Source organism: Myodes glareolus, chromosome 9 (genome assembly GCF_982192425.1).
Source record: "Myodes glareolus chromosome 9, mMyoGla1.1, whole genome shotgun sequence".
NCBI classification, from domain to species: domain Eukaryota; kingdom Metazoa; phylum Chordata; class Mammalia; order Rodentia; family Cricetidae; genus Myodes; species Myodes glareolus.
In genome coordinates this window covers 4,472,563-4,491,739 of record NC_142034.1, presented here as the reverse complement: position 1 = coordinate 4,491,739, position 19,177 = coordinate 4,472,563, and the positions used below count along the sequence as shown (strand labels likewise).

At 53.8% G+C, this 19,177-nt stretch overlaps 1 protein-coding gene and 1 pseudogene across 1 annotated transcript; one reads left to right on the top strand and one right to left on the bottom strand.

Annotated features, from left to right (window-relative positions):
* Positions 1-303: 303 nt before the first annotated feature.
* Positions 304-1,309, top strand: LOC148120738 (stathmin pseudogene; annotated as a pseudogene).
* A 12,613-nt stretch (positions 1,310-13,922) lies between these two features.
* On the bottom strand, positions 13,923-17,059 carry Socs3 (suppressor of cytokine signaling 3). The gene is made up of 2 exons (XM_048451863.3): positions 16,728-17,059; positions 13,923-16,165 (listed from the first exon to the last, which is right to left on the bottom strand). The coding sequence occupies exon 2, from the start codon at positions 16,075-16,077 to the stop codon at positions 15,400-15,402; it is 678 nt and encodes a 225-aa protein (XP_048307820.1). The 5' UTR covers positions 16,078-16,165; positions 16,728-17,059; the 3' UTR covers positions 13,923-15,399.
* Positions 17,060-19,177: the final 2,118 nt, after the last annotated feature.

Genomic DNA, 19,177 nt, shown 5'->3' with positions numbered 1-19,177 from the left:
GATGCTGGGATGCAAACCTGGGTTCTCTGGAAGAGCAGCCACAGTTCGTAACTGCTAGGCCATCTCTCTAGCTTCACCTACACTTTATCTGAGACAAGGTCTCACCCCAACACTGTACATCCACCACACGGGCCCTGAGGAGGCCTTGGGACCCACCCGCTCACATCCACCACACGGGCCCTGAGGAGGCCTTGGGATCCACCCACTCATATCCTCAAGTCAACATCTTGAACACCTGGAAAGAGCCACAGATGGTCTTTTCTAAGAGGATCCTGGTATTAGAACTCAGGTTTCCACACTTGAAAAGCAAGCACTTTGAGAGTGTGGCCAGGCAGCTCGGAGCATGCAGGGCTCTCCTTACCAGTGGATTGTAGAGGGTGCACGGCCAGTCTCTTGTCTTCTGTTCGACATGGCATCGTCTGCTATTCAGGTGAAAGACCTGGAGAAGCGTGCTTCAGGCCAGGCTTTTGAGCTGATTCTCAGCCCTCGGTCAAAAGAGTCCGTCCCCGATTTTCCCCTCCCCCCCCCCCAAAGAAGAAGGATCTTTCCCTGGAGGAAATTCAGAAGAAATTAGAAGCTGCAGAAGAACGGCACAAGTCTCATGAGGCAGAAGTCCTGAAGCAACTCGCCGAGAAGGAGGTGCTGCAGAAAGCCATCAAGGAGAACAACAACTTCAGCAAGATGGCAGAGGAGAAGCTGACCCACAAGATGGAAGCTAACAAAGAGAATCGGGAGGCGCAGATGGCTGCCAAGCTGGAGCGTTTGCGAGAGAAGGACAAGCACGTTGAAGAGGTGCGGAGGAACAAAGAATCCAAAGACCCTGCGGATGAGACCGAGGCTGACTAATTCGTTTTGAGAACTGACTTTCTCCCCGACCCCTTCCTAAATATCCAAAGACTGTACTGGCCAGTGTCATTTTACTTTCCCTCCTGACAAATATTCTAGAAGCTGATGTAGGACCGTATAGGTAGATCCAGACGTGAGATGTTTTAGGGGCTCAAGGGGAGAAACTGAGAGTGTTTTACTCTTTTTTAAAGTGTTGGTCTTTCTAACGGAGCTATTTTTCTCGTTGCATCTTTTCCACTTGAGCACACCCGGTGTGCTGGGTTAATGGCTAGGACTGTGTTGCCTCTGTGGAAGACGTTTGTGAGGAGTGTAGTGGCTTCTTCCGACCTGTTAGATGCTGATATCTGTTCACACCTGCGATCCCAACTCTGTCCCAGTCTCATCAGATGCTACTGTACTTGAATGGTTAATAAACTGCACAGTGCTGTTGAAAAAAAAAAAAAGAAAGAAAGAAAAGCAAGCACTTTATTGACTGTCTCTCAATACTGACCCAAAAATGCTGTATTTATTTATTGTTGTTATTAGTTTGTTTATATTTTTGGAGACAGGGTTTTACCGTGTGACCTTGGCTGTTCTGGAGCTAGCTCTGTAGACCATGCTGGCCTCAAACGCACAGAGATCTGGGATTAAAGATGTATACTACCACCACCTGGTACTTATTTTTTTAAAGATTTATTTATTTTTATGTGCATTGGTGGTTTTCCTGCATGTATGTCTGTGTGATGGTACCGGATCCTCTGGAACTAGAGTTACAGACAGTTGTGAGCTGCTATGTGGGTGCTGGAAATTGAACCCGGGTCCTCTAGGAAGAGCAGCCAGTATTTTTAACAGCTGAGCCATCTCTCTAGCTCCACAAAAACTGCTTTAAAAAATAATTTATCAGAGTATCTTTAATCACTTGGAAAGTAGACAGGCCTGTCTGGTCTGAATTCAAGGACAGCCAGGGGTATGTAGAGAGACACTGTCTCAAAAATGAACACAACAAATTTAGATTTATTTATTTTATTTTATGTGTATGAGCCTGCTTGTGTGCCTAGTTCCTAGGGAGGTCAGAAGAGGGCATTGGATTTCCTGGAAATGGAGTTAGACCTTTGTGTCCCCAACAGTTGTGAGCCACCAAGTGGGTGCTAGTAACTGAGCCTCTAGAGGAGCAACAAGTGTCTCCTTTCCCCCAAAACGCTCTTGAACCCCCAAGCCTCCTCTTTCCAGCTCTCCCCAACGTGGCCATCTGGATTCAACAGGAGCCCTCAGGGGCAAGCTCCCCAACCAACACTGCCTATCTCAGATCAAGCAGTCCCTAGCTACTGATGGCCACCTAAACTTTTTTCTCAGTGACATTTTCACATCAGGTTTGGCTTTGCTTCCTGTGCACAGCTCCTGGGTTTCTCCTCCCTCCCTCTGGCCTGAGGGAGCTCAGCAGAAGCTTTCTGGAGGCTGATGTTCCTGCGAAGGGTCATCTGAGGCTGCCAAGCCCGCAGCTCCTCACCAGAGCAACACAGGAAGCACCCCTGTGGCGAGTGAGGCAATGTCTGAGCAGTGCCAGCCGTGCCAGGCTGCAGATGTATGCTCCTTCCCGCCGCATGGCAGCCCCTTCCCTGCTGCCAGCCAGGCCGCCTGCCTGCCCCACCCCCGACATCATTTCAGCCTGGTTTGGGTACTGAAGGCATCTTTAGTGGGGATAAGAACAAGGAGGGGGCATAACTTCCAAATCTTCCTAAAAGATGTAAAAATTACATCACCCTCCATGCTACAGGCAGGAAACAGGTTTAGAGACAGTAGCTGAGGCTGGCCTTCACTCACACTCTCCTCCCGAGTGAGTGCTGGGATCACAGGTGTGTCCTACAAAGCCTCTCTCTGCCTCTCTCTCCCACCCTCCCTCTCCCGTGTTACCCTCTTATGGAGATGGATTCTCACTGTACTGCTCAGGTTGGGCCTGAGCTCCTGGCTCAAGCGATTCTCTCGCATCAGCCTTCTTGGTTACGGGACTGTGGGTCTGTATCACTGAGCATGGTTTTTAAAGAAAGTCTCTTTGTTTGTTTGATTCTTTGGGGAGAGAGAGAGAGAGAGAGAGATAGAGAGAGAGAGAGAATGAGAATGTGTGTGTAGGCGCCTTGAAGGCCAGAATAAAGTTTGTAATTCCCTGCAACTGGACTCACAACAGTGAACAGTGTGAGTACCGGGACCGGAACCTGCATCTAAGCAAGAGCAGCAGGTGTTCTGAACTGTTGAGCCATCTCTCCAGCCCGAACGGGAAATCTCAGCTGGAGATCCTACAGGTCTGCTCTTCTGGGTTGACCCCACGTCCGCATACGCATTCGTGGGCAGCCTGTAGGGTCTTTACGGATGTGTGAAGATGGGGTTGCACTGGGTTGACTTAAGCCAATGGCTAGTGGGAGGAAGCAGGGCTGGAGAAATGGCTCGGTGGTACTGTGCTTGCTGCCCAAGTATGAGGAAGTGAGTTCAAATCCCCAACACCCATGTTAAGGGTGAGGCATGGCTAGGCACCACTGAAATGGCAGGAAAATCTTAGGGGTTCCTTGGCCGGTCATTCTAGCCCATTGGTAAGCTCCAGGATCGGTGAGAGACCCTGTCTCAAAAAAATAAGATTGTTACCAGGGGCTGATGAGATGGCTCCACAGAGAAAGGCGCTTGCCACTGAGTCCCATGACCTGAGTTTGATCCCCAGGACTCATGCAATGGAAGGAGAAAACTGATTCCAAAAGTCCCCTGATCCCTACCAGAGCACCATGACAAATGTCCGCCCTCCCCCCCATACACAAATGATCAAGTAAGGTTGGCAGTGATAGAGACAGACACGTGACGGAGCTCTCTTCCTGCACCCTTATACACACACGCATACAGACACATAAAGACAGGGGGATTGAACACAGGACACACGGAAGAAAAAGCCACGAGACCGGAGTGCTTGGTCTCTGTGAGCCAGGCTAATGCAAGGACTCCCAACAGCCACCAGAAACTGGGCAGGGCAGACAGAGAGCCTGGCACAGCATCACACTGGGTCTTAAGACTTCTGTCCTTGAGAACGAGAGAGAGGCGTTTCTGTTGTCTTAAGCTGCCCAGTTGGTGGCACTCTATGATGGCAGCCCCAGGACACTGATCCCACGACTACAGGTCCAGCGGGTCCAGTAAGGAAGACAGAAGGGAATGCATCAGGCTACTAAGCAGCGACCTGGAGGACAAGCAGGGAACAAGGGGGTTTCTGCAGCTTCCCCTCTCCCCGCAGACCAAAAACTTCCTCTGAAGAAGTGCTCTCTTTCCTCCAAGAGGCTGAGGGCATAAAGCCCTGTGGACAGGGATGCAAGGGTGTCTGGATCTGGCTGGGTCTCTGGGAAAGGCGATAATGACTCTGAACTCACACCATTGTCTCGTCCACACCACAGCCTGAGAGGCAGGTTTTGCTGACAACCCAAGGAACTGCCCAAGGTCATGAGCCGAGCCTTTCACGGTGCTGTGGGACACACCCAGAGCCCACTTGCCTCTTTCTGCTCCTATGAAGTAGCCCCTGCCAGTTCAGGTCTCCTGTGCCCATGGCCAGGCCCGAGGTGGAGCTAGGCCCAGCCACATGGTGAGTATTCAAGCTGTGCAGTAGATGCTAAAGCCAGACCACTTAGCTTGGGGTCCAAGCTCCACCTGAGCTTTCCTGAGTGACCTTAGGCTGGTTATGCTGTCTGTCTCCCCATTCCACGGTTTCCTGCACTGAAAACATAGGCATAAACTGGCCATAGTGGCTAATACCAGTAATCCTAGTACTCAAGAGGCTGAGGCAGGAGGATTGCTATAAGTGAGACCATCATGATTTATGCAGAGAATCCCAGGCCAGCCAGGGAGTAGGTAAAAACACAGATTGTGTCTCAAAAACAAAACCAAACAAACAAGGGAGATATGTCTGTTCACACTTTAATCCCAGAATTTGGCAGGTCAAGACAAGAAGGATCATTAGTTCAAGGCCAGCCTTGGCTCCCTACTGAGTTCCTGGCCAGGCTGTGCTACTAAAAATAAATAAATAAATAAATAAATACTGGGCTTGGTGACCTGTGCCTTTATTCCCAGAACTCTGAGTGCAGAGGCAGGCAGATCTCTGTGAGTTGGAGGACAGCCTGGTCTATACAGAGAGCTCCAGGCCAACCAGGGCTAATCTATCTCATAGGATGACTGGAGAGTTTAATGAGTTAGCCTGCTTCAAGTGCTGAGACTAGCGCCAGCGACACTGGCGGCCCAGCTGCAAAAACATTTGGAAAATAAACAAAGCAGGCTGGCTGCACAGGGTTAGGACCAAAGAGGGTTGTGGCGTGGTGACCTATCTTCTCCCTCCAGGGTCCAAGAGGAAACCAGGGCCATTGATCTCCCACAGTTCTCATCTGGGTCTAATAGGATCTTCCAGAGACAGCAAACAGCGTACCCAAGACTGTGAAGCCTGGCTCAGGTCCTCAGTGCTTGCTGCCTAAACTGAGGGGCTGTGATGTGTGTGTGTGCGTGTGTGTGTGTGTGTGTGTGTGTGTGTGTGTATGTGCATGTGTGCGTGTTCATGCGTAGATGTACATGCACGGAGGGCAGAGACCAACACCAGTGTCCTCTTCAACTGATCTCTTCATCTGGTCACTATCTCCATCATTGCTACCACCACCACGGTTTGAGACAGTGTTGCCCTGTCTGGTTGCCTTGGTAACTCACTATGTAGATCAGTCTGGCCTCTGCCTCCTGAGTGCACCACCACGCCTGGCTTCCACTTTTTATTTATTTTTGTTTGTTTATTTTGAGACAGTGTCTCACTATGTTGCCTTGGCTGTCCTGGAACTCACAGAGATCTGCCTGTCTCTGCCTCCCAACTTCTGGTATTAAAAGCACAGGCCGCTACACACAGTCCCCGACCTGCCCCCTCCCCCCACCCTCTGCTTTTTTGGGGAAAAAGTCTCTTACTGATTCTGGAGCTCACTGATTTGATCACACTAGCTAGCCAGTGAGCCTCAGGGATCCTGTCTCTGCCTCTTCAGTGCTATCGGGCTGTTGTTGTTCACGTGTGTGTCGGTGGTCTATCTGTCTGAACACGGGGCTCATGCTTACATAGTAAGCACATTACCCACTGAGCCATCTCCCGCCAGAGCTCTTGAGATCCCTTTGTGATCCTGGTCTGAGCTGGCTTTCTCCTTCTGGTGGAAAGCTTGGAGCCCTGCCAGAACCCTCACCTTGAACTCTCTGGTGTCTTGGGCTGACTGTCCTGCCCACAGAGGGAACCTAGACCGGGGTGATTCACAACCACTCACGTAGAGAGACCATGTATAGCGCACTGTCTGTCCGTCATCTTTACACAGGCTCTCAGAATGTGCTGAGCAACAGTGTGCGTGCAGCAACGTGTAAACCCCTATGTCTTGCCTGGCCTCCGGGAACTTCTGTCATCCCTGGCCACTTCCCCATCTTTCTGCCAGGGGCCTGCAACCTCTGCCTGGCATCTGGCTCTCTGAGTTGGCTGCTGTCCAGACATCTCTCCTACCAGCCACAGAGTCTGGCCTGGTGACCCAAGGGCCTTGCTTTTTTCTTTTTCTTTTTTTTTTCTTTTTCTTTTTTTTTTCTCCCTCAAGACTGACAGCTCAGGCCCTGTCCTATATATCCATACAGGGTCTCTTCCTGCAACAGCATCCCCCCCTGCCGCCCCCATCCGACCTAGCTCTTTCTCTTAGGCTGGAAAGGCTTGGAAGAGAGCCAAGGGAGGTCTCATACCCTTCCACTGCAGGGCTCTGGTCCAAGCCTGTTCAGGGTCCTTGCTGGTCCTGCAGTGACCTGAGGATCCACTGGGGAAACCCAGACTGTGACTTCCAGAGCTGCAGTTCAGGGCCGCTCACAGTCATTCCCATCCCTAGGTGGTGCTGACTGGGCAGCCGCCCTGCCAGACCCCCTTGCCTACTTTCAGCAGGTGCCAAGAGACTCTGAAAGGACGACAAATAACTGGGGACCATACTTGGAAGCCAGCCTGCCCCTCTGCAGGACTGGGAAGCATCTTTTCTTCTTACTCCTTTTCGTAAGATTCTAGAACAGAAAAGAATTTAGAGGTCATTTCCCAAGCACCACCTTAGTCTTCAGAAAGGATAACTTGGAGGGGTTTGTGGTACCCTGGGGCTTTGAGCCAAGTTCCAGATAGTGGGGGACCTGAGCCCTTGCTGGGGTTGGGGGTGTCCATAGAGTCCTTGCCTGTTGGGAACAGCTAAAGTTCCCCCCAGTGAGACCAGATGACAGTTCTGCACTCATCCAAGGTCCAAGAGGGCAGGGTTTGTCCTTAAAGCTGATGGCCAGCCGACTGTACTTGGCCATCACCTGGAGTGCCGAGTGGAGCCCCTGGTAGTGTGGATGGAGGTTCTCCAGACAGGTGCAAGTTACCGTGGAAGGATCTGGATTCTAAGCCAAATCATGGGCTTGTCTGTGATTGGAGACAGGACCAAACCTCACCACCGCTCATCAGGAAAAATGTGTTATTCTGTACTTATCTTGGAATGAGATAACCTATTAGTATCTGTCTGTCTCCCCCTGCCACCAATACTGAAAGTAGAACCCACGGCCTTGCAAATCCTTCGCAGGCCCCCGACCTTTATCCTAGCCATTTATTCTGTTTGTTCTTTTGAGACAGAGCCTTGCTATGTAGCACCGGCTGGTGTGGAACGTGCAATCCTCCTGCCTCAGCCTTCCAAGTGCTAGAACTTATAGCCCAGTAAATTTGACCCCTTCGAAATCTGACTTTCTTTTTTAATTTTTATGATTTATTTATCTTTTATGTGCATTGGTGTGAAGGTGTCAGATCCCCTGGAACTGCATTTTCAGACAGTTGTGAGCTGCCATGTGGGTGCTGGGAATTGAACCGGGTCCTCTGGAAGAGCAGTCAGTGCTCTTAACTGCTGAGCCATTTCTTCAGCCCCTGACTTTTTTTTTTTTCATTTTAAACCACTATGCTGGGAGCTGGAAAGATGGCTCAGTGGTTAAGAGCATTACCATGCTCTTCCAAAGGTCCTGAGTTCAATTCCCAGCAACCACATGGTGGCTCACAACCATCTATAATGAGGTCTGGTGCCTTCTTCTGGCCTGCAGACATACACACAGACAGAATATTGTATACATAATAAACAAATAATTTTAAAAAAATAAAAAAAACCCACTGTGCTGTGCTCTGAGCACTTAGAATACATGTGATCTGGTAAGACATGGATGCTGCTATTGTACCCATGAGAGGCTTAGGAGGGAGGGAAGTCTCAGGGCTGTGGCTGTCAAAGACAAGATGCAGCCCAAGAATGTGTAAGTGCCCAGTTCCCAGTGAGAAGGTCACCTAGCTGGGAAGACTTGTGTCTCACAGTGCAGGATGGAGTAGGGGAGCGGCAGAGGTGAAAGCGAGCCCTCTTCTGTACTTAGAGCCTGGAGGGTTTGGAGACTTGGCTTGGCAGAGATGCCAAGGGGAACCAGCCCCGTGGATTCCACGGGCTGGGCCGCGGGTGTGCCATGACAAAGGCAGTATTTTTAGAAGATGAGGTCTGATGGAGACGTGCCCTATTGGGACATACCGAACTTCTCCAAGCTCCCCGGGTTTCCCCTTTCCTGCCATTTCCCCTGTTCTGGGTCTGATGCCTGTTCTCCCCCAGAAGGACACGTGGAAAGAGCACCTGCTGACTGCCTCAGCTCGGTGTCCCTTTCTGGGAAGCCGCTGTCATTCACTTCCTTCTGGACACCCCGGGCTGTACCTTGTAAACTGTTTTATTTTTATACCCATTCCTTTTTCGGGTACCTTCTCAGCTTTCAGTCTGGTTCCCCTTTCGCACTGTGAGCCTGAAGTCAGGAAAATATCCGGTTGTCCCTGAGCTCCCACATAGGGAGGGGAGTCTACATTTAATTACTGTTGTGTATGCGCACCTGTGTGTGTGTGTGTGTATGAGGCTGTACTTGCACCCTAAAGCTCAGGACCACTGCAGCCCCTCCTCTCACCGCCTCTTAGCATCTCCTGCCCAAAGACTGTGCTGTGTGAACAACACAACACTCCTGGCAGGTGTGTGGCACAGCAGCTTCCTGGAAGACAGGGTCCTTGTGGCTTTCACGTTGACACCTTTGATGTTTATTCTGTGTGCATTATAAATGCTAAATAATGTTTTTCAGACTAGGGTTGTAGCTCGGCTGGTAGATTCCTTGTCTACCTTGTGTGAAGTCCTGGGTTTAACCTCCAACATGCATAAAACTGGATATGGTGGTTTATGTCCATGATCCCAGCACTCAGGGGCATCCTTTGCTACATGTGAGAAGTCACCCTGTGCTAGCTATAACAAACCTGCTTTGTGGAGTTTTCCTTTTAAATCTGGGTATTTGGGAGCTGGGGAGATGGCCCAATGGGCAGGTGCTTGCTGTAAGCGTGGGGACGTTAATGAACTTAGACCCCCAGCACCATGTAAATACCAGGCATTACAGTAGAGTGTGCCTGTAAGTCCAGCACGGGGAAGTGAAGACCTGCGGAATCCTAGAGTTCACAGGGGAGCCAGTCTTACCTAACTGGTCAGTTTCAGATGCAACGAAGAAATCTGTCTCATAAAGAAGGTGGAAGGTCATGGAGACGGCTCAGCAGGTAAAGGTACCTGCCACCAGGCCTGATGACCTGGGTTCCACCCCCCAGCCCATGTGGTGGGTGGTTCAGCCAAGTCTGACAACCTGAATGCTATCCAGGACCCACATGGTAGGAGGAGAGACCTGACTTCTACAAACTGTCCTCTGACCCCCGCAGGCTCCCTGTGGCACAAGTGTGCATGTAGACACACACAGCACACACACAATAAGTAAGTGTATAGAATAAGAACCGAGTGTTCCTAAAGCTGGCTTGCCTGCACTGGAGCAAACAACAGCAGTTATTGTCCATGCCAGAATCCTGGCTTCCTTTTGGAAAAGCCTAGGGTCTCAGCTTCTCTCTCTCTCTCTCTCTCTCTCTCTCTCTCTCCAAGCTGCCTTCCAGGCTGCAGCAATTGCTTAAGTCTGTGCTGCAATCCAGAGAGTGCAGGAGTGGGAAGTCCAGAGTTCTCCCTGCTTCTGGGAACAGCCCCCATCCCCCCTCCCAGCACAGCTTCCACAGGCCGTCCTCATGAGAGTGGGTCAGGCTCACCCGAGGATTTCACAAATGCCTGGCCTGTTCCCAGCACAGCACAGCTGGGAGGGCTCAGTGCTGAGGGCGAGCAGCCTCCTCCACAGCCTCTGCTGTCCTTGGGCTCAGGGCCTCTGGGTCTGGAGCCTGCGGACTGGAAAGGGCTGTGCCTGTCCGGGCTTGCCACAGCTGTGGTGAGCCCCAGGCCTTCCCTCCCCACTTCACTTTCCAGCCTGGGCTTAGTCAAGGTGCTAGGAGGAAGTTCCCTCTCCAGGAAGAGCGGAAACACAGACTTGCCTTCTCCAAAGTGAGCAGCAGGTGGGTCACCCAGGAGAACCTGGAATTCTCAGGCTCCAGGTCTCCCTTCTGATTCACAAGAGTTGCGAGTTGCCGTTGGATTCCAGGAATCAAGCAGTTTTTTTTTTCTACACCCCCTGGGGACCAGCCTCGGTTCTCTTTGCCTTTAGGTCTGGGAAGCACTGGGAGAGTCTAGGCAGATTGAAAAAGGACAGTCTCATTGATTCTGTCTACCCCCTTCCACGATCCTGGAAGGATGGTCCCTGAATTTAGGGTCTGAGTTTCTCTACCAGAACACATGGATGTGTTCTGACTGGAGTTAGTGCCTTTGTCAAGCTTTGGGGGCTATTAACTAAGCCAGTGGCTTCCTGTGGCAAAGTTCTGGATATGTGGTGAACATTTGATCTGATCGCACAAATGGCAGTCCTTATTTATTTAATTTACATGCTTACTAGTTTATGGCTTTCTCCCTCTCAAACTTAACTCCTGGGAAGCAATGGGGAGCCAAACCCCAGCAGGCCTCGTCTTGCCGAACTCTAACTCCCCCGGACCTAGAACATTCCCTGAAACACAGGATGTGTTGGGCAGATATTTGCTGAGTGGACGAATAAGCGAAGGGAGCAGCGGGGCTCCCTGGATGGAAAGGGAGGGCAGGCTTTGCTCCATTAGCTAGGAAGGTGTTCTCGAATCCGGCGGGGCCAGAAAACATGAACCATCGTTGGCCGGGAGAGAAGTCAGAGCTTTCAGTGTCGCCTCCCGGGGGTCAATGACCCTTGTGACCAATGACGAGCTCCCCCCACCACCCGACACACACCCAGCGAGGTGCGCCCGGCCGCCTCCCCGGCCGAGTTTCCTGGCACCGGGCTGAGAATAAACAGCGCTCCGCGCCTGTAATCCTGTTGCCATGGCGACGGCGCTGCGCGGGAGGGGGCGTGTCGGAGGCGTGACGTGTGGAAGTGGAGTGGGCGTGTCGGGGCGGGGCCTGAAGGGACCGCCCTCCCCGCGCTCAGCTCGGACATTCTTCGCATAGCTGCTCCTGGGCTCCCGCGGTGGCCGGGAAGTGACTCTTCCTGGCAGAGGGCGGCTCGAAGCGCTGAGCCTGAAACAGGAGAACGGGCGGGGCGCATAAAGGGGCTCTGAGGGGGCTCTTCCCAACCTGGGCCTTGGTGGGCACACCTCACGACCCCATGCGTGTTCCTCACCATCACCCAGCCAGGGTTCCTGGGGGCTGTGTCTCTGCTCGGGCTGCCTTGCTTCTCAGCACCCCTTGCGGTACCCCCTTCCTGACTGACATCTTTACTCATTCTGTACGCTAGGACACTTCGTGAGGGCTTATTTTCCGTCGCCAGCTCCCTGTCTGTGGCCTCCTCCTTCCCCACGAGCAGGCCTTGGATTTCCCATTCCTGGCTCAAGTCTTCAGGAGGCCAGCCCAAAGCAACACCAGAAGGGAGAATGGGGCCTCTCGGGTGGATTCTTGCAGAGCTTCAAGCAGGGTAAAAGAGTACAGAGGTAGAGAGCTGTCTCCCCGCTTTCTGGGGCTCAAACCGTGTGGAACTGCCCAACTCTCTACAAGCCCTTTGTGGAGTAATTGGGTGCCAGGAGCACCCCTCTTCTGGCAACCAGGACCCAAGTCCCCCACTAGGTCTTTTGGAAAAGGAGAGTTTTACCCCGAAAGGGCTGAGCCACGGAAGGGCTATGTGACAGGGACTGGAGGAAAAGGGAGGAAAGAGGCCCTGGCCAGGAAGCCCCTAACTTGTTCTGCTGCTCTGAACCGCGTTTTTCTGGTGTGTATCAGTTCCCAGGCTGCGATCTGAGCTGGAGACCCTGAAGTCTAGAGGGGCGCTAAGTTGCAGGCAGGGAAAACAAACCCCTTCTTTGTTCTGAGTCTCCCCAAACCAAACTGAGCCTCCAAGAGGAACGCAAGAGATAGGACCCGTGTCCTACGAACGCCGACACGTGGCTAAACAGCTGGCTACCTTCTGGGTCAAGGACTGGGGCCAACTGCATGGCCAGGTTCCCTGATTCCATGGAGGTTGTAATATCCACAAAAGTGGCCCTCGGCAGCAAGTGGCAGATGGATGCCAATGAGCAGGCTTCAGAACCCTTGTCCTGAGACACTGGGGACTCTGGGAGAGATGTGGTTCTGCTTTAGTGGGCAGTCCCTCTAGTGTGGGTCTGACAAGCTGTCCGCACTGGTCTCAAGCCTGGTCCGCTCCGTATCTCTTTAGATCATTTCCCCCCAAGGCCCAGGAAACGGACAGAAAGGGCCTTGTTTATTCTTCCAGTGGCCTTTTAAACACTTGATTCTTGGAGCAGCTGTTTATCAGGTGCTGTGGGACCAAAGGAAGCTCTGGCAGCTCGACTTGAGGGTGCTTATCAGACAGAGGGGAGACCGAGGAGCCCTCAAGCCGGGATCACACTCCTCTCAGAGCTCCTTGGGTCTGGGTAGCAGAAGGAAAACTATCACACAAGTGTTGTTTGTTTTCCTAGCAGAAATTTAAGCTAACCGTGTGTGTGTGTGTGTGTGTGTGTGTGTGTGTGTGTGTGTGTATTAGATGTGTATTAGAGAGAGATACCACTCGGCTTTTTAGGAGACAATGTGGGAGATCAGACGCCCCTCAGCCCCAATCCTTTGTTGTTTCCACATTCCTGGGTGCTGTGTCCTCGGCAGGTTGCTTAATTTCCCTGAACCCGCGTCTGCCCCAAGCCCAATGGATAAATATTTACGCTCCACCTCTCTAGGCACCAGAAATGACGAATTCAAGTTGTGCTGAGTCCTGCTCACGTCGAAGCACAACTGTGTCTCATGGGGTACCTGACAGTCAGCCTTTTCAGTGCCCAGAGGTAGACTAAAGGTGAATAGATGGGTGTTTTCCAGGAGCCTGGCTGGCGGTCCAGGGCCCGGGAGGACCTTTAAGAATAAAAAGATGTGGGCTGGAGAGATGGCTCAGAGGTTAAGAGCATTGCCTGCTCTTCCAAAGGTCCTGAGTTCAATTCCCGGCAACCACATGGTGGCTCACAACCATCTGTAATGAGGTCTGGTGCCCTCTTCTGGCCTGAAAGCATACACACAGGCAGAATGTTGTATACATAATAAATAAATATTTAAAAAAAAAAAAAAAAAAAAAAAAAAAAAAAAAAGAATAAAAAGATGTGTGTATGGAGGAGCATGGCCAGGAAGGAGCCATTAACACCTGCCCCAGGGCTCCACCTGCCTTCTTGTATGGGGATCACCCTTCCCCCCCACATGCTGTGACATCATCTGTGACGCTGTGCTGAGGTCACGAGTCACCATCAGGACCCCACATCTAGGCTTTCTCGGAACACCTCCCTGCCAAGCAGCCCAGCCTGCGAGCGCTAATAGCCTGGAGCCTCTAACAGCTTCTGACCACAGTACAGCCTGCTCCCTGCAAGCCCTTTGAAGCCTGCACTTCCTTCGCAAACTTGCTTTGCATATTCTGGTCAGAGCTGAATCAGACTGGCAGGAATTAACCATCGGTAGCAGCCTAGGTGGCTGCCAAGGCTTTGCCGGTGACAGAGGAGGGCTGCCGGGGATGTGACTCTACCTCCTACCTCCGAGCTGTGGGCAGGGACCCAAGAGGCACAGCCAGTCCCCTCCCCTCCTCCCATTGTGAGCGCAAGAGGAATCAGGGAAAGAAGGCTGAAGTCTTTTTTTTTCATTAAAAAATAGTGCTCTTTATTATAAATTACTGAAATGTTTCTTTTCTGAGTATAAATATAAATATATGTGCAAAGTCTGAGTTGAACTGGGATTTGGTTGAGTTTTTCAAGCATCTTCAAACAGCCTCAAAGGCCTGAATGGGGAGAGGGGCGGGCTGGAGGTGGATCTTTATAAAAGTGATTGAGGCAAATTGTAAACATTATTCAAAACAACAGAGAGCAAAAAGCCACCCCAACACACAGCTGCCCACCCAGCCCCATACCTGACTCAGAAAACTTGGTTGCTTCTCCCCAAAACAAGACCAGTTCCAGGTAATTCCATGGCTGCTGCATTCCTGTGAGTGGCCACTGCTGGGTGGCAGGTGAAGGTTTCTCCATCACCTCCTGCCTCCCCCTTACTGCAGGTGAGGAGGGAGGCCCTGGGACCTGCTGATCCCGTTGACCAAGAGGTGCCTAGGACTGGCCAATTTCTTCCCAGCGATCACTTGGGAGTCTCCTGCGTGCCAGGGTCTCCTCCCTGCACCCACTCCCCCCGGCCTGCAGCCATGGGGTGAATCCCTCATCTCTTCTGCCTGCTGGCTGTGGTTGGCTGTGTTTGGCTCCTCACGTGCCAATCCCTATCCATGGGACAGAGGGCATTTAAGGCAAGTCTCCTAGGCGGACATAGGAGAAACAACGAGTCCCCCATCTTGTCTAAGGAAACCTGGGCCTCAAGGTAGCTCATCTGTTCACCTGCCTCCCTCTGATGTGGGAAAAGGTGGCCAACTGACCCATCCATCACATGCCATTGACTCTTACAACGGGGAGGGCTCTGGGAGGTTTCATTAGCTGCCCCAAGGGAGAGAAGCCTGGCACCAGAATGGCTCTCTGTAGGTCACCCCTTGCCTCTCTCCCCGGAGCCAGGAACCACCAACTCCTCCTCACCTAGGCTGGGCAGTGCTAGTGGTTATTTCTTTGGCCAGCCTGCCGCCCTTCACACACCCTCTTTCTTCTCTTCCTTCTTTCCCCCAGGCCTGGCGCCCACTCAGGATTAAACCAAATCAAAGCACAAACAAGTTCCGTGGGAAAGTTCGAAGATTCCCCTGCAGTTCTCATTAGTCCAACACTCGAGGTGTCCTCCCACCCTCCCTCCGCTCCCTTGGGAAGCAGAGGGGATGTGGAGGAAGGGAGGAAGAGGAGAGTCCACTTGTCAATGCTACTGTCCCACCAGGCCAGCTGGCTCCTCTTGAGAGAGAAGCTGGAGCCAGGGAAGGAAAGCAGGTGGCAACTCCCCCTCCCCTCAGACACATTCCGGGTCCTGCCTACCCCGCTCTGCAGAGCGGAGTGTGAGTGCGGGAGGAAGAAGCCTACCTGCCCCTGGCTCACTGAGAGCTACCGACCATTGGGGCTGGATTCTTGTGCTTGTGCCATGTGCGGCGGAGGAGAGGTGGCCGACTCTGGCCCCCCTCTAACCCCTTTGCTCTTTAAAGCGGAGCATCATACTGGTCCAGGAACTCCCGAATGGGTCCAGGCAGCTGGGTCACTTTCTCATAGGAGTCCAGATGGCCATTGACGGTCTTCCTGCAGAGATGCTGGAGGGTGGCCACATTGGAGGAGAGAGGTCGGCTCAGTACCAGCGGAATCTTCTCGCCCCCAGAATAGATGTAGTAAGCTCTCTTGGGAGTACTCCCGGGGAGCGCCTGGGCAGGTGGCTGCTCCAGCACCTCGGAGGAAGGTTCCGTGGGTGGCAAAGAGAAGGAGGAGGTGGCCGGGGGCGGCATGTAGTGGTGCACCAGCTTGAGTACACAGTCGAAACGGGGCACTGGCTGCGTGCTCCGAGGGTCACTCTGCAGCGAAAAGCTGCCCCCCTCGCACTGGATGCGAAGGTTCTTGGTCCCTGATTGGGTCTTGACGCTCAGCGTGAAGAAGTGGCGCTGGTCCGAGCTGTCGCGGATAAGAAAGGTGCCCGCGGGCTCGGCGCTGAGCAGCAGGTTCGCCTCGCCGCCGGTTACGGCGCTCCAGTAGAATCCGCTCTCCTGCAGCTTGCGCACGGCATTCACCACCAGCTGGTACTCGCTCTTGGAGCTGAAGGTCTTGAGGCGCAGGCTAGTGTCCAGGGGGCGGCTCATCCCGGCGGCGGGAAACTTGCTGTGGGTGACCATGGCGCACGGAGCCAGCGTGGATCTGCGCGGCGGTGGCTGCAGCTGTTTGGCGGCCTCCGCACAGCGGCCGCTACCGCATCCCGGGGGGCTGCGGAGAGAAAAGCGCCCAAAACGTGAGTGCCCGGAACCCTCCAGTGTGTCCGGCCCTCCAGCCTCCGCCGTGCGCCGGGGGCACCTGGTTGCCCCGCAGAAGGCCGTGTCTGGGACCCAGCCCACCTCGCGGGGCTCTCTGGGCCTCGGGGCCTCGGTCCCTGTCTGCCAACCCCAGACAGTCCCTTCCCCAGCCGCCCTAGGAGAACACCCGAGAGAAAGTCGCGAGTGGAAGTTAGGTCTCCAGGAGCACCGCCAGGTTGGGGAGCGAGACTAGAGCCCCAGGGACGCTCAGGGCGCCGCTCAGTCCGGTGTCCTCAGAGGCGAGGACGAAAAGGGGGGTGACAAACCCGAGATATGTGGGAGAGGGAACTGGAGAAGCCCATGGGCCCCAGTCCGAGTTTTACGGGAACCCGGGATCTTCGGCTCTCATCCGCTCTGCCCCCTACCTCGTCCCCTCCCTACCGGGAATGACCCGGGAAGGGGAGGAGAAACCGGGAAAAGCTCCCGAGCTGGATCGAGGCCCCCACCCTTTGCCACACCGCGCCCCTCCTTCCTACCTAGTCCCGAAGCGAAGTCTCGGGCCTTGGGGCTGAGAATCCTACGGTCCCCAAGGCGAGGCGGCGGCCAGCAGTGGCCCGCGCTGCGCCCAGATGTTGGCGGTCGTGAAGTCCACAAAGGGGCTCCCAGTGCGTGCGTCCCCTCTGGCTTCGCTGCTCCCGGGGCCGAACAGGCGCGCCCAGGGATGGATCAGGCAAAGGACCCGGACGAGGGGCCACGACAGAGAGCTGGGCCGGGCAGGGGGCGTCCGGGAGCCCGGAGAGGCAGCGATGATGAAAACGGGAGAGCTGGAGAGCCGAAGAGTCTGAGTTAGAGCCGCCGGCGAGGCCGCGCGCGCGGGTATTTACGCGGCCAGCATGCCCCGCCCCCCGATTCCTGGAACTGCGCGGCCGGTCTTCTTGTAATGTTTAGTCACTACTCTGCACTGAAAGGCTGTGCGCGGAGAAGGAGGGAGGGGCCGCGGGCGGCCGAGGGCGGGCCTGAAGCTGGGGCCTCCAGGACCCGCCGAGACTCACGGAGAGGGAGACAAAGCGCGGCGCGAGGCTGCCCGACCGGCGGGCGCGGCGCCAGCCCTGGCCAGCGTTCCTGGCAGCGGCCCCTCCCCCGCGCGCTCCGCCCCCAACTTCTCATTCACACTTTCCTCCCCACCCCCTCCCTTCTAAGAAGGCTGGTTTCTGGCAGAGGCGGGGGCTCCGCGATGGGAACGCGCCGGCAGTTCTAGGAGGCCGGCCCAGAAAGGCTCCCCGGCACCCCTTCCCTTTTTCTTGGACCCTGGGTGGGGACGCTCCCCTCGCTCCCACCCAGGCTACCCCGAGGTCCTCATTTACAGTTCCAAGCAGCCCGTGTCAGCCAAAAGGGATATTGGGCCATTCCTCAGCCAACTCACTGGAGACCTAGGAAGTGAAGGGGGGTGGGGAGGGATGCGCGACAGTGACCTGTGGACAGGTCGAAAAGATGAAGCTGGGAGATCCAGCAGTGGAGGAGACACCGGCTTTGAAGCAGCTACGGGGCCTCGGCTCACCGGCTCTCTGCCTGGTTCTTTGGTGACAGACGTGGGTGCTGATACCCAGTAGGTGGAGAAAGCCGTTAACTACCTACCACCCTATCACTCATCTGGGTCTCCCAACCTGCCTGGTGAGCTGGATCGGCCCAGGTGCTTTCGGCGCCGCGAGGGAGGAAACCATGACCCCCAGGTCGCTCGCGCCCGAGTCCGCTAGAGGGCGCACTAGAGTCTAGTAGGCGAGCAGAGTTTTGCTGTTTCCCAGGCCCCAGAGAAAAGAGAGGTTGTGGGACTCCTTATTCAAGAAGAGAAGTGGGCAATCTGAAAGAGAGGCGGTTCACCTTCCAGGCCAGGTTCAAACCTGGAACAAATGTCGAATAGGCAGAAAGTTGTTACGGATTTAGCCCACTGTAACACAGACCAGTTGTTACGGATTCAGCCCACTGCCAAGTGGCTACTAAGGTGTTAGGATAGAACTTCCCTTGCTCCTAAGAGTTAGGGTATCTGAACTTTTCAGGGTGGGGGGGAAGAGGAGTATTAATAAGAGCAGGTGATTGAGGGGAAAGGTTGACTTGCTCCTGGTCACGTGAATACCTATAAAGGCCTCGCGGCAAGTTTTGCAACAGGCAGCGGGGCGCTGGAGCTGCCTGAGAACTAAGCTAAGTGAGCAGAGAGGCTGCTCTCAGTGGTTCTGCCCCGCCCTCTTAGATGCCACAGGCTTCGTGTAAGACTAGTCTTACCCTAAGGGGGGGGGGGGGAGAGCGTGCTGGCTACACGCTACACACACAGGATCTTGGACTTGAGGAGAGGACTGCCGGCTTCCCTTCCTGTGGAACTGGTAGGCGCCTCATTATCTCGGCCCGCTGTGTCCAGTATGCTCCCTGATGATGGGGGACTGATATCGACTCAGGCAGATGCACAGCCTCTCGGGGCTCAGACTTGTCTTCTGTTAAATAGGAATGGGTATAGTGATGCACCCACCCCAGAAATCCCAGTATTCAAGAGGCTTAGGGGGCCTCATTTAAAATATCTCACAGACGTGTGCTGACGGACCAGACCTTGCTCACATGTGGAGGTATCTTGTGAGACCCGGTCCTTGTCTTCAAGACACTTGCCACTTCTGAAATTGATTCTCCCTTTCCCTGTGAACAAACCCTGCTTCACCTCCTCCAGGGAGTGTTGCCCAGCAGCTGCCTTCTGTGCTGAGGGCGGTAGAGGACAGGGAGGATTCTTAGGAAATAGCCATGGAGTTAATGGATGGGAAAATGCTTTGTAAATGACAACGCCTGACACATGACAGGTTCATTCAACTGTTCCACAAACCCTCATTTTGTGTCTGAACCAATGAGACACTGGTGGTTCCTGAGGTGGAGTGAGAGGGAATTAAGGAGGCCAGAGAAACGGCCTAAGAGCACATGCTACACTTCCAGAAAACCGGATTAATTCCCA

Coding starts and splice junctions, on each gene's coding strand:
- Socs3 (XM_048451863.3), bottom strand. CDS start 16,077: ATGGTCACCCACAGCAAGTTTCCCGCCGCCGGGATGAGCCGCCCCCTG.